The sequence below is a fragment of the Spermophilus citellus genome, assembly GCF_964194105.1.
Source record: "Spermophilus citellus genome assembly, chromosome: 3".
NCBI lineage: Eukaryota > Metazoa > Chordata > Mammalia > Rodentia > Sciuridae > Spermophilus > Spermophilus citellus.
The window spans coordinates 176,611,134-176,626,253 of record NC_138184.1 but is presented as its reverse complement, the minus strand read 5'-3'; the positions used below and the strand labels follow the sequence as shown (position 1 = coordinate 176,626,253).

The 15,120-nt window shown below is 37.0% G+C and overlaps 1 protein-coding gene across 1 annotated transcript in view; it reads right to left on the bottom strand.

The window, feature by feature from the left end:
* Nucleotides 1–2,938: 2,938 nt before the first annotated feature.
* The window catches only part of SLC26A4 (solute carrier family 26 member 4), a gene marked incomplete at both ends in the record, with an annotated part of 58,781 nt that continues 46,599 nt past the window's right edge, over nucleotides 2,939–15,120 (bottom strand). The window contains 6 exons of the mRNA XM_081287295.1: nucleotides 2,939–2,962; nucleotides 6,722–6,805; nucleotides 9,256–9,401; nucleotides 10,362–10,416; nucleotides 13,001–13,231; nucleotides 14,205–14,300. Coding sequence (XP_081143421.1) covers nucleotides 2,939–2,962; nucleotides 6,722–6,805; nucleotides 9,256–9,401; nucleotides 10,362–10,416; nucleotides 13,001–13,231; nucleotides 14,205–14,300 — 636 coding nt within the window. The remainder of the gene's footprint in view (nucleotides 2,963–6,721; nucleotides 6,806–9,255; nucleotides 9,402–10,361; nucleotides 10,417–13,000; nucleotides 13,232–14,204; nucleotides 14,301–15,120) is intronic.

Genomic DNA, 15,120 nt, shown 5'->3' with positions numbered 1-15,120 from the left:
ATAAATGGGCCAAGTACCTGAACAGACACTTTTCAGAAGAGGATATACAATCAATCAACAAATATATTTAAAAATGTTCATCATCACTAGCGATTAGAGAAATGCAAATCAAAACCACTTTAAGATTTCATCTTGCTTCAGTCAGAATGGCAGCTATTATGAAGACAAACAACAATAAGTGTTGGTGAGGACGTGGGGAAAAGGTACACTCATACATTGCTGGTGGGACTGCAAATCGGTGCACCCAATTATGGAAAGCAGTATGGAGATTTCTTGGAAAATTGGGAATGGAACCACCATTTGACCCAGCTATCCCTCTCCTCGGTCTATACCCAAAGGACTTAAAAAGAGCATACTACAGGGACACAGCCACATCAATGTTTATAGCAGCACAATTCACAATAGCTAAACTGTGGAACCAACCTAGATGCCCTTCAATATATGAATGGATAAAAAAAAGTGGCATATATACACAATGGAATATTATTCAGCAATAAAAGAGAATAAAATCATGGCATTTGCAGGTAAATGGATGGAGTTAGAGAAGATAATGCCAAGTGAAGTTAGCCAATCCCAAAACAACAAATGCCAAATGTTTTCTCTGATATAAGGAGGCTGATTCATAATGGGGTAGGGAGGGGGAGCATGGGAAGAATAGACAAACTCTAGATAGGACAGAGGGGTGGGAGGGGAAGGGAGGGGGGGATGGGGTTAGAATAATGGTGGAATGTGATGGTCATTATTATCTAAAATACATGTATGAAGACACAAATTGGTATGAATATACTGTGCATACAACCAGAGATATGAAATATTGTGCTCTACATGTGAAATAAGAATTGTAACGCATTCCACTCTCATATATTAATTTAAATAAATAAATAAATAAAACATGGAAAAAAAGTAATGACAAACTTGGAATATGGGATTTTAAAATTATGTTTAATAGTTTTTCTCAGAAAAGACACACTTCAGCAAAAGGCAACTTTGAAATTATTAAATATATGTGTAAATATTTTCAAATTTACATGATTTAAGGTTTTCACTTGCTATTAAAATTCATATGTAATACTATAATCATCCTATAGGTTAAGAATATGACAGAGACAGTTTTAATTTCAAGTAAAATTTCCATAGACAATGCAGAATTAAGGGTATACTTGCTATTCACAAAATACATAGGAGAGTATTTCTAGAGTGTGCAGGTGAAACAAGTAAGACTGGTCTTCATAGTCGCAAATGGACCCAAGATTTTACAAAAATCTAGCTTATAAAATGGAACTTTGGTATCTCCTTTAAAAAAAAAGAGAAAGAGAGAGAGCAGTGCACATTCCCTCTATTGAACAGAGGTATTCTTTCATTTTCTGCAAGACTATTACATTCACTCTTTAGAGATAATTTTTGCCCTTATAATCAGGTATCACTATGAAAATGAGATAGCATTATAATTCTGGTTTTGCCACAACTAGATATAATCACAATTCAGGATCACCTAATTTTATATTATCACTGATCATCTTCCTTCAGAAGTGGGAACATGGTTTCTGATTTTATTTAAGAAAAAAAAAACAGAGATGACACATTGTACCTTTGGATAACCAAACACATTTGGGAATTTCACACACCTGTGCTAAAGGGAAATATAGCCCTCAATCAAGCAGGACACTGGCTCAACTGAAGACCTGAGTACTTATTTGTTTCTGGAAATGGTGACTTCACTCCAACCTATACATTATACATTAATACCTAGAACTGTGTTTGGAAAAGACTAAGTAAAAATGAAAGATAAAATTTGCTGGCTTAAGATATGGATTTTTTTAAAGTATCTATTTCCAAAGTGTATATTCCAAACCATTTTTTCCTTTTGAGTTAACTCATTTTAAGTACAGACTACTATAGACATTTTATTTGTAGATTTCTTTTGAAAAGTAGTTAGAATTCAATTAAATATTACTTTAAGTACTGATAAGTGGAGAAAAATATAAGCTAATTTTAATCATCATGATCTTATATCAAAATTGGTTTTGCTCATAATAGCAGTTTTCAATATATCATACCTATATAAAGTTTCACACAATGAGCATTTCTATAAGGATAAGTTAAAACTTCATTTTTAAGCTAGTCTGTCTCATATTTTATTTTCTTTGATCTTAATTGTGATCTATGATGTTATCATATCAAAAAATTATTTCTATAAGCCATGAAAATCTCACTTCTCTGGCCCAATATTTTTAAAATATATGAGCCCCATTCTAATAGTTTTTAAGTGAACCATGTCCAGCATTAAAGAGATCCTAAATTCTGGTTATATATCTGGTCACATATAACAACACTTCATTACTAAGTACTAACCAAACTTGCATTTTAAAAACTTTGACTTATTTTGCAAAAAGGCTATTATTGATAAAAGCATGAATAATTGCATTTCAGCATTTTCTGAATGTGCCTTTACTCTGTGATCAGTGCAGCTCATGGATATCAAGGTCAATCAGAAACATCTTTCTTTATGATTAGTCCTTCCTGACTCACCCGCCCACAGAAGCTATTAGGTCAACACTTACTCTGATTGAACAGAGATATGCCAGTAACCTGGTGCACATTGCTAGTTCACCTGCATGACAGATTTGCAGCATCTTACAATGTCAGCAGATCCTGGACATTACCAATTTGCCTGGGCAATTCTCCTTGCCACTTTGCACATTTTAGAGGTAAGCTGCTTATTAAATAAATAAGGCACAGAAATTATCTAAATGTTTTCATCATTTAATGACTAAGAGGTTAAAAAACTCAATGACTTAAAAAAATGCAAAGGAAAAGAATGAAGTGTTTCAAGTCCAAAGAAATAATCAATGCAGAAAATGTTTGCATAGAATGATATTGTTGGGTAAATTATGCCTTGCAGTCCTTGTTTACAGTGAGTGACCTCCTGATCCCACTTTCAGGAAGCAAGTCTACGCATAGCCTGTGGAAACAAAAGGGAAACAGTATTGGTGCAACTTGTGTCTACATCATCCTCTTACAAATAACGTTTTTATGGTATTGGTTGCTTAATTTTATACATCTTAGGTACATATTGTCACAATAAAAGTAGAATAAAACTTAATGACCTTCATCACACTTTAATTGGATTTATATAAAAGCAATAATTACTATTTATTGAGCACTTACTATACATAAGACACTGCTCTTGTTATTTCACATGCATCCTTCAATTTTTAGAACTCTGTGGTATTTTCTATTTTACATGCAGATACCAAAATAAAGACAGGGTAAGTAATTTACCCTGGGCTGTACAGCCAATAAATCGCAGAATCAGGACTAGCCTGCAGATCTGTCTGGTCCTAAAGCCCATGCCATTGAAACTGCTGTGCCAGATTGCTTCACCACCTATAGAAGCCTAAATGAATGATCCTTTTATGTGGTAGTCAAAAAAATCCTATAATATGACAGCTTCTTCTTAAGTTCCAGTTTTGATAGGAGTTTTTACTCAAACTAAGGCTGCCCTATATCCATAGAGTCATAAGTTACTAAAACTGGAAGAAATTCTCAGCTCATAATGACTTTCCTAGGCTTATTAAGCTGGTGGGCTAAGATGCAGGGCCTGTGATTCTCACTCTTTGTCTCTATTGCCTGATTTTATGACAGGGGTTTGGATGTTATTCTTTTTTAAAAATATTATTTATTCTGTGTGGGAGGCCGTCACTCTATGTTACCAGCATTTTCCCTCCCTGATTAGTTGAGGCTCTGTTGGTCACTTCCAAGTGATTTGGCCACATCAAAGTGGCCCTAGATGGCTGCCCCGATCTTGGAAGTCACAAAATGTCACAAAATGTGTTTTCATGTGTAGGCGTGCCTTCTTGCAGCCCCTTGGGTTGAGCTATGCTCAACTGTTTCTTTGTGATATTACCCCTTTGCCCTGTTTGGGATAGAATGTTCCACAGAAATGCCCTTTGTGTGTCCGCTTCTCTTGCTCTGCCTTTGGGTGTGGCTTTCCTAGATGTCAGTCAACCTGCTGACAGCAGACATCATGAAGCTAGACTCAGCCCCTTGAAACTTGACCCTTTGCCTCATTTGAATGGCATCTCCTCAATAAAAGGGGTCAGCACGAGCTCACGCATTCTCTCTCTCTTTCTGCGGACCCTTAAGGTCAGAAGAGCATCACAGGACCCCCAAAGAAAAAGGTATCTCTGTCTCTTGTGTGGTTATTTCCTCAGCCCAGTTCCCCTGGAGTGACCCTGAGTGTTTTTGTCGCCGGGAATGCGACAATTCTAATTTGTTATACATGACAGCAGAATGCATTTCAATTCATAGTACACATATAGAGCACAATTTTTCCCTTCTCTGGTTGTACACAAAATATAGTCACACCATTTGTGTCTTCATACATGTACTTGAGGTAATGATATCCATCTCATTCCACCATCTTTGCTACCTCCTGCCCCCTCCTTTCCTTTCCCTCCCCTTTGCCATATCTAAAGTTCCTGCATCACACCCATGCTCCCCCCCCCTCCAGTCCCCATCTTCATATCAGAGAAAACTATTCTTATCAACAATTTTTATCAAGACCTGGAAAAAGGCAGAGAAGTCATGCTTATCTGATTTGTCTATTTTATAGGTTGAGTTGGGGAGTTGATTGATAGATTCAAGTTGCCAAACTGTTTCAATAAACTGGAACCATAAGGTACAATCTAGCAGAAATATGTCTAATCTTACATTTGGGCCCAAAATCAATGACAAATATACATGAACACCCCCGCTAGACCACAGTTTGTATGAAAATGTCTTTAGTTGACCCTGTTGGGTAGATGCTAAGATTTGCATGCAGCTACAGTGAAAGCAGACATTTTAAAGTTACAGTAATAAAAAGATCTTGATTGGCTGGGGTTGTGGCTCAGTGGTAAAGAGCTCGCCTCACATGTGCAGGGTTCTGGGTTCAATCACCAGCACCACATAAAAATAAATAAATAAAATAAAGGTATTGTGTCCAACTACAACTAAAAAGAGATTTTTTTTAAAAAAGATCTTGATGAGATCAAGTTAAGTAGTGGTTGTATAATGTCCATCTGGGTCTGACCACCTTTAGAACTTTCTGTTCCCATCTTGGACAGTGAAATATTGACAAACTTCATGTCTGTGAGGAACAGTAGAATAAATTGGAGGAGTTTTCCTGGAGGAGAGTCTGGAAGAGACATAAGAGCTATTCTCTGTTAAGTGGGAAGGTTTGTGTTGCTAAGGAAGGCAGATCTCATTCTCACTAGGTGGTTATTATGGAAAAGCCAAATTCAGTTTTGTAAACACAGCTAACATTTAGAAACTTGTATCCATGTAGCAAACTCCATTGAGCATCCCTTGTTGCCTATTTTTGGAAATGTTCACACAAAAGTAAACATCCATCAAGAATGGTGCAGGAGGGACTTCTACATAGGAGGGATTGAACTTAGGGACACTCTACCACTGAACTGACCTACATCCCTAGCCCTTTTTGTTTATTTTGAGCCAGGGTCTTGCTAAACTGCGGAGGTTGGCCTTGAACTTATGTCCCTCCTGCCTCAACTTCCCAAATAGCTGGGATTACAGGCATGTGCCACCATATACCCAGCTAACTTCATTTTTAAGAAATCTTCCAACTTTAAAATTCTCTGATCTTGGGGCTGGGGTTGTAGCTCAGTGGTAGCGTGCTTGCCTAGCAAATGTGAGGCACTGGATTTAATCTTCAGAATCACATAAAAATATAAATAAATAAAATAAAGGTATTGTATCCATATACAACCAAAAAAATTTCTTTTTTTAATTCTATGATCTTCCATTGTTGCTATTTTACTCAGGGGTGGAACCACAAAGCTTATTCAGACATTAGAAGTTCAGGCAAGTTTCCTAGGAATAGTCCGATGCCACAGAGCATCTGAAATTCATAGAATCAGCCTCCAGTGGAGTATCTTTTTTAAGCCCTTATCAGTCAGACGAAGAAAAGTCATAAGGTTTCTATTCCTTATGTACTATCCTGAAAAGTGAAAAGTCATAAGGTTTCTATTTCTTATGTACTATTCCTGAAGCTTATGAAATTCCTGGATTAGGAATTCCTCCATTCACTTTCTCCCTATCCCATGGCCTCAGGTCTCTGAACAATATTTTGTTGGGTTAGGTATAAAATCAAGATGCAGTGCATTAGCTACTGCAAGTTGCTGATCATCTCAATATGCTTGAGACAAAACGTTGTCAAGTATTTCATGTCTTCAAGGGAGAATTCTTGTTTTCTATTTTTCCCTCCTTTAAAGCCATCCTCTTTTTTAAAATCTTTTTTTAATATTTATTTTTTAGTTTTCGGCAGACACAACATCTTTGTTTGTATATGGTGCTGAGGATCGAACCCCTGCCGCACGCATGCCAGGCAAGCATGCTCTGCTTGAGCCACATCTCCAGCCCTCAAGCCATCCTTTTTATATTTTTTGGAACTCTTTTCCCTGAATGGTTCTTTTTTTAAAAATATTTATTTTTTAGTTGTAGATGGACACAATATCTTTATTTTATTTTACTTATTTTTTTTATGTGGTGCCGAGGAGCAAATCCAGGACTTCGCACATGCTAGGTGAGAGCTCTACCACTGAGCCACAATCCCGGTCCCCTGAATGGTTCTTAATCAGACATACTCACTACTTGCCTTATTCGGTTTACTCAAAATTTAATCCAAATTATTTTCTTCAGGAGAAAATAAGTATCATACCTCATCCTGGACATCAAGTTCTTCCTCAGTCAACTCTGCTTCCATTAATTCAAGAGGATCTTTACAATCTTGAATGAGGGTGATCTTGACAAAGAGAACACAAAGTATTTATTGGCAATATAATAGCATTCATCCACCTGATACCACACTGAAAATTTGAAGTTCTGCTGGTGCTTCTCATCTCTAATCCCAGACTTCAGAATCCTCTTCAGATTTCTTCTGCTTTTTTTTTTTTTTTAATTTCCCACCTTACCATTTTTTCACATTCAAGTGTGAAATAGAGAACTGGAGTTCTCTATTGTCCAAATTCCGTTTCAGCAGTCTTCCCCAACATCTGAAGTGCATGCCTCTCAACAGGACAACCCCTGCCTAAAGGACTGAGCAGTCAGTAGCTCTCTTTCAAAAGCTAAGCTAAGAGCACTCCGTGCAGCACTGAGCAAGCAGTGAATGCACTGTGAAGGGCTCGTGACTCAGGTCATTAAATGGTCCCAACTTGAATTGGATGGAAATTAATTTTATTGGAGATGGAAACCAACAATCTATAGACCAAGCTGGCTGTTCCAGAAAGCTCTGCTTTTTAAGGGTAATACATAATTTAATCTGCATAAGGGAGAACAATAATCTAGGCATTAATGCATGAAGGACATTTCCAAAGCAACTCCAAATACATGCCAAGGATAAAATGTCATCTTGTGGTGCTACTTTGCTCTTTTTCATCTCACAAACAACCCAGTTATATTTTTTAGTAGGGAAATCAATTAAAAGATTAAGTTGCTATGGTCATGACAGAATGGGAAAGGTACAGTGAAGTGTAGCTACAAGTTGGGACTGTTCTGGGGGAAGAAAAGGGATAGGAGAGGATCATATTGCTGCTTCTACAGTGTCCTTAATATACAAGTGACTGTTCTTGAAAAAAAGGAAAGTAGCACAGGTGAGGTTTGTCATCATTTACCATTTATCTATCATGGATGGAGCTTTGTGCTAGACCCTAAGGAGACACAGAAGTATAAGGCTCCTGATCTCACCGGCCACAGTAATGCTCAGCCTACTCTTCAGTGAACAAGGAAGTATGTCCTGCAAGCATTCAGTTACACTCAACCTAACATATTCGGGGAAAAAAAAAATTCATCCCAGCCACTCACAGTGTCTCTGTGATTGCAAATAAGATGGATCCTAATACGGTGGGTGTACTCTTTTTTTTTAATATATATATATTTTTTAGTTGTCAATGGATCTTTTTATTTTATCTGTCTATTTGTTTATTTATATGCAGTGCTGAGGATAGAACCCAGGGCCTCACATCTGCTAGGCAAGCGCTCTACCACTGAGCCACAACCCCAGCCCCAGTGGGTGAGTTCTTGGTGAGTGGGTTTTGTGACATTCACTGCCTAGGATTTTAGATCAACTGTGTGTTAACAAAAATAACTATTTTCTTGTTGATAAAGAACTCAATACCTTGGTTTTGCTTTTATCTTTAAAGTGGAATCTTTTTTAGCTATATGATCCTTTTTTCGCTTAGAGAATTTTAAATTGAATAGAAAAAGGTTTATGTGTTTTCAAAGATGAGCAGCTTCCATGTAAATGTTTTAAAAATATATTTATGGTTTTACTACTTTTTCTCTTTTTCATATTTAAAATTAACACTTCAGTATTTAGGGCCTCTCTTTTTTCCCCTGGAACCATTAAGCAGAACAACCTCTCCACTGACAGAAGCTGAAATAGAATATACAATACTTTATAAATTAGTTTACTTCAAACATCAACTTCCAATCTACAATAAAGATCTACTTATCCCAATTTTATAACAATGAGAAGCAATTTAATATTCTTTATGCCCCTAGAATCATCATCATCATATTTTTGTTGGTATTGGTTCTAGTTTCCCAAATTCACTGTGAAAAGGTCAAGGTCAAAGAGAAAGGAGGATCTTGTTCCAGGCCTATCAGTAGCCTCATGCAATGAACTAGACCAGAATGTTCTCCTCTCCTAGATATTTGATAAGAGAACTGACAAAATAAAACCAATAGGAAATTAAGGCCTATTCTGTTTTGTGGGAGAAAATTCACCCTGGGTTTATTTGTGACCTTAGTATTTTTTTTTTTAAAGATCACTTATAAACGAATGGATCCTATTTAAAGATATTTATAATACAAGGATTTCCAGATTGCTAAACTTTATCTTGCATTTATATATACAAATCATGGAAGATCCAGGACTCAGTGCTATCTTATAAAAAGGCATTATAGCTAATGCCCACTTTTATTAGTAAACCGAAACATTGTAGAACTATTACACACTAGGCATCCCAGGTATGTTCGTATAAAATATCTCATTTAGTCCTCATGTCTACTCAGCAAGGTAAATATTTTTACTTCCATTTCACAGATGAGAAACTGAGCCTCTGAGAAGTTATGCAGCTAGCCTAAAATCCAACAATTAGGCTGGATTTCAAACTATATTTGTATAATTTTTGCAGTTTATAGAAAACCTGATAGTTTAGGAAAGATACAGATGCAGAAAAATTAAATACTTACTGTTTCTAAAATGGAATCTTGTCCATCTTGGGATTTAACCTGGTTCTGTATATGGATTATAGCATCATGAACAGTCAGAAAGAATGTGTCCTTTCTAATGTTATCATCAAAGAAGCCACATTGCTCCATCTTCTCTATCACATGATCTACAGAAGAAAGAGATAATGGTTAGTAGTTGATAGGAAAGGTATTTTTATAACATCTACCAATACTGGTTTTGTAGCTCCTTTCTTTTTTTCTTTCTCATTTCCAGAATGTGACCCTTTTCTACACTGACTGAGATTTTTTTTTCCCAGTAGCACACATAATGATTATCCCATAACTGCTTATAGATGGCCTTAGTCCATGTACCTTTTGCCAAATCAGTGTACCAGTTGCTGTGAGCCTGGCTGCTAACGGTTCACAGCTCTGCTCTTCTCTGGGTAATTTTCCTTGGCCAATAGGAGCTGTTTTGCCTGAAGAGGCCTGGAGGCTATACCTGTATCTAAGGGGGATCTGCATCATCGATTAACTATAATGAGAATACAAAGGCGGGCCCCTTGCTCAAGACGGCATAACCTCTGGTGTTCTTCCTGCTGTGGAGCTCCCTATGCAATCAGGAATCTAATGTCAAACTTCTGAAACTACTTCCATGACCAGCCTCTCCTGCCCTGTCCTGCTTTCTTCACTTCTTCAGCTACTAACGCAAGAATCCCTGTCTCAGGCTCTGCTTCTAGAGAACTCAGTCTAAACATTATCACTTTCCTACACACATAAGTTTCTATACATTCCCAGCTCTGTGACACAAATTCAAGGTATTATCTTTGACATAAAAAATGTTCTCAGAATTACTGTGTCATTGGTACAGAGCTTCTGTTTGTGATGATGAAAAATTCTGGAAATAGTGATGTTTATAAACATTGTGAAGATAACGAATGCTAGTGGATTAACTATACACTTAAAAGTGACTAAAATGGCAAATTTTCTTACACATTCTTTATAACAATATTAAAGAGTTTTTTTTTTTTTTAAAAAAAAGACCTTCAGACATTATGTGCCCGTATTCCAAGGTAGGAGAGAAAGGACTTAGGGAAAAGTCTTATAGATTGGCACATAGATGCACTTACCTTGAAGTGATGCAAAGTACACATTCACATCAATTCTTTGGAATTCTTTGACAATCTAAAAGTAAAAACAAATTTGTAACATCAGACAGGTAAGCATCAGAAAGGTAAGCAGACTAAGGCATGACAATCAAATGTAATAATATGAAGCAGATTTCTAACAGAGGTTTAGCTTAGCTGGGGGCTTTGGGCTACATCTGCAAGGACAGGAAATAATTCCAGGGTGTGAGTACTACGTAGGTAAGATAGAGAAGTAATTATGCTTGGCAAAAGTGTGTGAGAATATGCTGAAAGGTTCTGTTCTCTTAGCACATCTGGTTATTAGCTCTCTGGAGAACACACATTTGTTCTTTGTTGTTCATTTCACTCTAAGCATTGGTTTAGATCCATTTTAGATTGTAATGGCCCAAGGGTTTAATGAATTACTTTTAAAGAAAGTCTAACATATTTAATGCCAGAATATTTCCCATACTTTAATAGTTGCTTTCAAATACAATGATGATTATATAGAATATATCGCTCATAGTTCTAGTGCATTGACTTTTTAAGATTAAATGTTTTTTGGGGCTGGGGATGTGGCTCAAGCAGTAGCGCGCTGGCCTGGCATGCGTGCAGCCCCGGTTCGATCCTCAGCACCACATACCAACAAAGATGTTGTGTCCGCCGAGAACTAAAAAATAAATATTAAAAATTCTCTCTCTCTCTCTCCTCTCTCACTCTCTCTTTAAAAAAAATTGAGTTTAAAAAAAAAGATTAAATGTTTTATGATCATTGTAAATGTAGTTGTAAGGAATAGTAGAGAGATTTTATGTACCCTGTTCCCAGTTTCTCCCAATAGTAATATTTCATAAAACTACAATACAAAAATTACTGTCAAGATTCTGACATTGATATATTCATAACAGAGATCTTGATGTCTACCAGAAGTTTCACCTAAACTTGAAACCTAAAGGTGACACTCTCTTTAAAGACTTCTTCGGAGCACTTAATACAGTTGTTAAATTATAAGATTACTTAATGTTTGCCTTCCCTCCTAGACTGCTTAGTCCCATGAGGGTAGAGACCATGGTTACTTCATCACTAGTCTCTTGTGCCTGGAAGAGTGCTTAGCACATATAAGGCATTTAACATCTACTTGAAAGAAGGTGTGAACTTGAGCTTGCATAACTGCTTTCTGAAATCATGGATGTTTTCACCCTGCATGCTTCTCAACTCTTGCCTTGACTTCCTACATGCCTGACTATTCTAACCTCTTAATAATGCCTAGCTTTTCGAGTCCTACCATGTACCTGGTGCTCCTTATACTGCGGCTATTCACATAAAAAGTAGAATAATAATGACACAAACTTTGCCCATTTTCCCTTCTTTTCATATTCCATTTCTTATACATTCTCAGAAAAATAAAACACAATAAATGTTCATAGCTGGGTACAATGGTATTCACCTGTAATCCCAGCACCTTGAGAGGCTGATGCAGGAGGACTGCAAGTTCAAGGCCAGCCTCAGCAATTTAGCAAGGCCCTAAGAAACTTAGCCAGAACCTGTCTCAAAAAGAAACAAAAAAAGGTCTGGAGTTGTGGCTCAGTGGTAGAGAACTTGCCTGGCATGTATTGAAGCACTGGTTTTGATTCTCAGCACCACATATAAATAAATAAAATTAAAGTATTGTACCCATCTACAATTAAAAATATTTATAAAATAAAAAAGGGTCTGAGGATATAGCTCATTGGTAGTAGACCCTTGGGTTCAATTCCCTGTACAAAAAAGAAGTCACTCTTCTAAATATTCATAATTGCTAAGGGGTAGTATGTGCCAGTCACTCTTCTAAATTCTTTGCATTTATTATCTTATTTAATCTTCATAACACTTCAGTGAAGCAGATACAATCTTTACCCACCCCTCTATTACAATGAAGAAATAGAGACACAGACAGATCAAGCAACTTGTTCAAGGTCACACTGCTAGTGCTAGTGATGAAGCCAGAATTCAACTCTGGCTCCAGAGCTTATCCTTTTAAATATCACACTCTTTAGAAGAAGGAGATCAAGGGGGAGGGAGGAGGGAAGGGAAAGGGGAGGAAATGTGGAACGAATTTAACAGAATCACATTATTTGCATATGCAAGTATATCACAGGGAATTTAAACCTTTATGCATATGTAGAAAGCACCAATCAAAAATAAGTGAATGGGGCTGGGGTTGTGGCTCAGTGGTAGAGCGCTGGCCTGGCATGTGTGAGGCACTGGGTTCGATTCTCAGCACCACATATAAATAAATAAATTAAATAAAGGTCTAACAACAACAACGACGACAACAACAAAATATTTTAAACAAATAAGTGAATGAATGTAAGGAAGATCAGTAGAGGAAGGAAAATAGGAAGAGGGTGGAGGGAAAGAGGAAAATAGGAAGAGGGAATCGGGACTGAAATGGAGTAAATCAAATGCATAATTTTGTTAAAATGAACCTAGCTTCTATGTAAAACTATACTGCTCTAATAAAGTAAAAAAAATTGCATTCTATCACAAAAGTATTCACTTGGAAAAATTATAGAGCCCATGCATTAACTCTTTTGCAAAACAGGGTAACCTATTTTACTCTTGTCAAATCTCCAAGTTTATAGTTCAAATAAACAGAATCTTACCAGCCGCAATGACCTCACTCCAACGACATCCAGGAAAGATATAGCTCCACAATCAAGCACAAGGCTATGGATTGGTACCTTGGGAACATTCACTTTGACTGGAAGCTCAGAGTTCCAATCCACTTGAACCTCGATTTCCTTGGTTGGGATATCAAGTTCTTCAGGATCTTCAATATCTTCATCAGGCTCGAAAGCATTATTTGATGAACCAGCATCACTAACGATGCCATTCTAAATAAAGAAAACTCTGCCAACTTAATTGCCATTGATTTGAAATGTCTTTCAACCATTCATTTCAAATTATTTAAAAGTCCTGCATACAGTGTTCCTTGGTAAACAAAAATGTCAAGAGAATGAACTCTTTTTTTGTGGCGGGGGTGGGGGGTAGGGATTGAATCCATGGTGCTTAACCACTGAGCCACATCCCCAGCTTTTTTTATTTTGAGACAGGATCTTGCTAACTTAAGTTACTGAATCTGGTTTCGAACTTGCAATCCTCCTGCCTCAGCCTCCTGAGCTACTGGGATTGCAGGTGTGTGCCACCACACCCAGCAAGGGAATGAGCTTTTAAGGAAAGAATTTTACCTCAGCCCAAACTTTGGTGTTCTCTAGGAAAAAATGGAAAAACAAGGAGTCAAAATATTCTAGATTTCTGGAAGATAACAGAACTTTGTCAAGAGAGATAATGGTAGGAAAATCTAAGCAGAAGTTAATAGCTCTGAAAGTTTATGAACTTACTGCCTTCTATTATAGTTTTCTGGCATTGAATTATTACTTTTGTTCCTTTAAAATTATTTTTGAAGAAAAATCCTTATTTTTAAAATAAGGTTTTAAAATTAATACAGATGATGTTCATGATGAAAAAAAAAATCACACCCTGTGTTTTGAGGGAGCCCTGCTGGTTTCATTTTATTCCTACCCATTCCTCTTGCCTACAAGGACAGCTCAGCTGTTCTCTGACATACATATGTCATCCGTTCCTACACATCTGGATTCTAAAGGGGATAGATTTAATTTTAGACCATCTGACTACTTTCATGGAGAAAGGAAAAAATTTAAGGGAGAGGGCTGGGGTTATGGCTCAGTGGCAGAATGCCTGCCTGGCACATGTGAGGCACTGGGTTTGATCCTCAGCACCATATAAAAATAAATAAATAAATGTTTAAAAAAATAATTTAGGGGGGGGAGAAAGATGGAGCCTCACCTTTGTTGCCCTTAACTGTCCTTTTTTGATGAGTTTCTGTATTCTCCTCAATGCCTTCAGCCTCTTATTATATACTCTAATGGCATCAAATCCAACCTTTGGAGATAAATGTCAGGTTACTTAAAATGTCTGGTTCCCAATGCTCATTAGTGGCAATTGTTATCTGAACAGTTATTTCTCAAAAGATATTGTTTCTTTGAGACACCCTGCCAAAAAAGAAATTGTGCATTCTGATGGAGTAGATCCCCTCTACTACCAGGTCACCCAACCCCCACCAGAGACTTGGGGAAGACAACAGCATATTAAAAGTTCCAAGAGAGTTAAAAAAAAAAAAAAAAGACAAAATGGTAAAAAGTAATCTCTTAGCTTTAAAACTCTCTTTTCCAAATTTCCGTTACATCACAGAGCCCTTTTGTTATTTGCAAATTCTATGAACATTCCTATGAACCAGTTTGCCCTGGAGCTCGCTTAGGAAAACACTGGAGGCAAATTCCAAGTTCAAGTTCGAAGTTTAGAGATGCTCACATGACTCCCAAGCACCTGACATGATCCTCTTTTCCTTATCCCAGCTGTCTAGTTTGTCCAACTATCTTGGACATCTCTCCCTTCTATGAACATTTTTTCACTTTTAAAACTATTTGTTAATTTAAAATAATCAAAATAAACCCAATATGTGTCAACAAAAATACGTTTTATTTTTAATGAAGGAAACTATTTTTCCAAATAAAAATATTTACAGCAGTGGCATTGTTTTGCATAGTTATTTATCTCTTCAATATCTGCCTTCCCTATCTGCTCCTCTGGGCAGTCTGTTGCACAACACAATTTACATCGCCTCTGGAAAACTCCGCAAAAAAACTCTGCAACTGGACCTTCTGCCTGTTGGAATCCCAAAGTCCTAGGCAGCGGCCCAGGG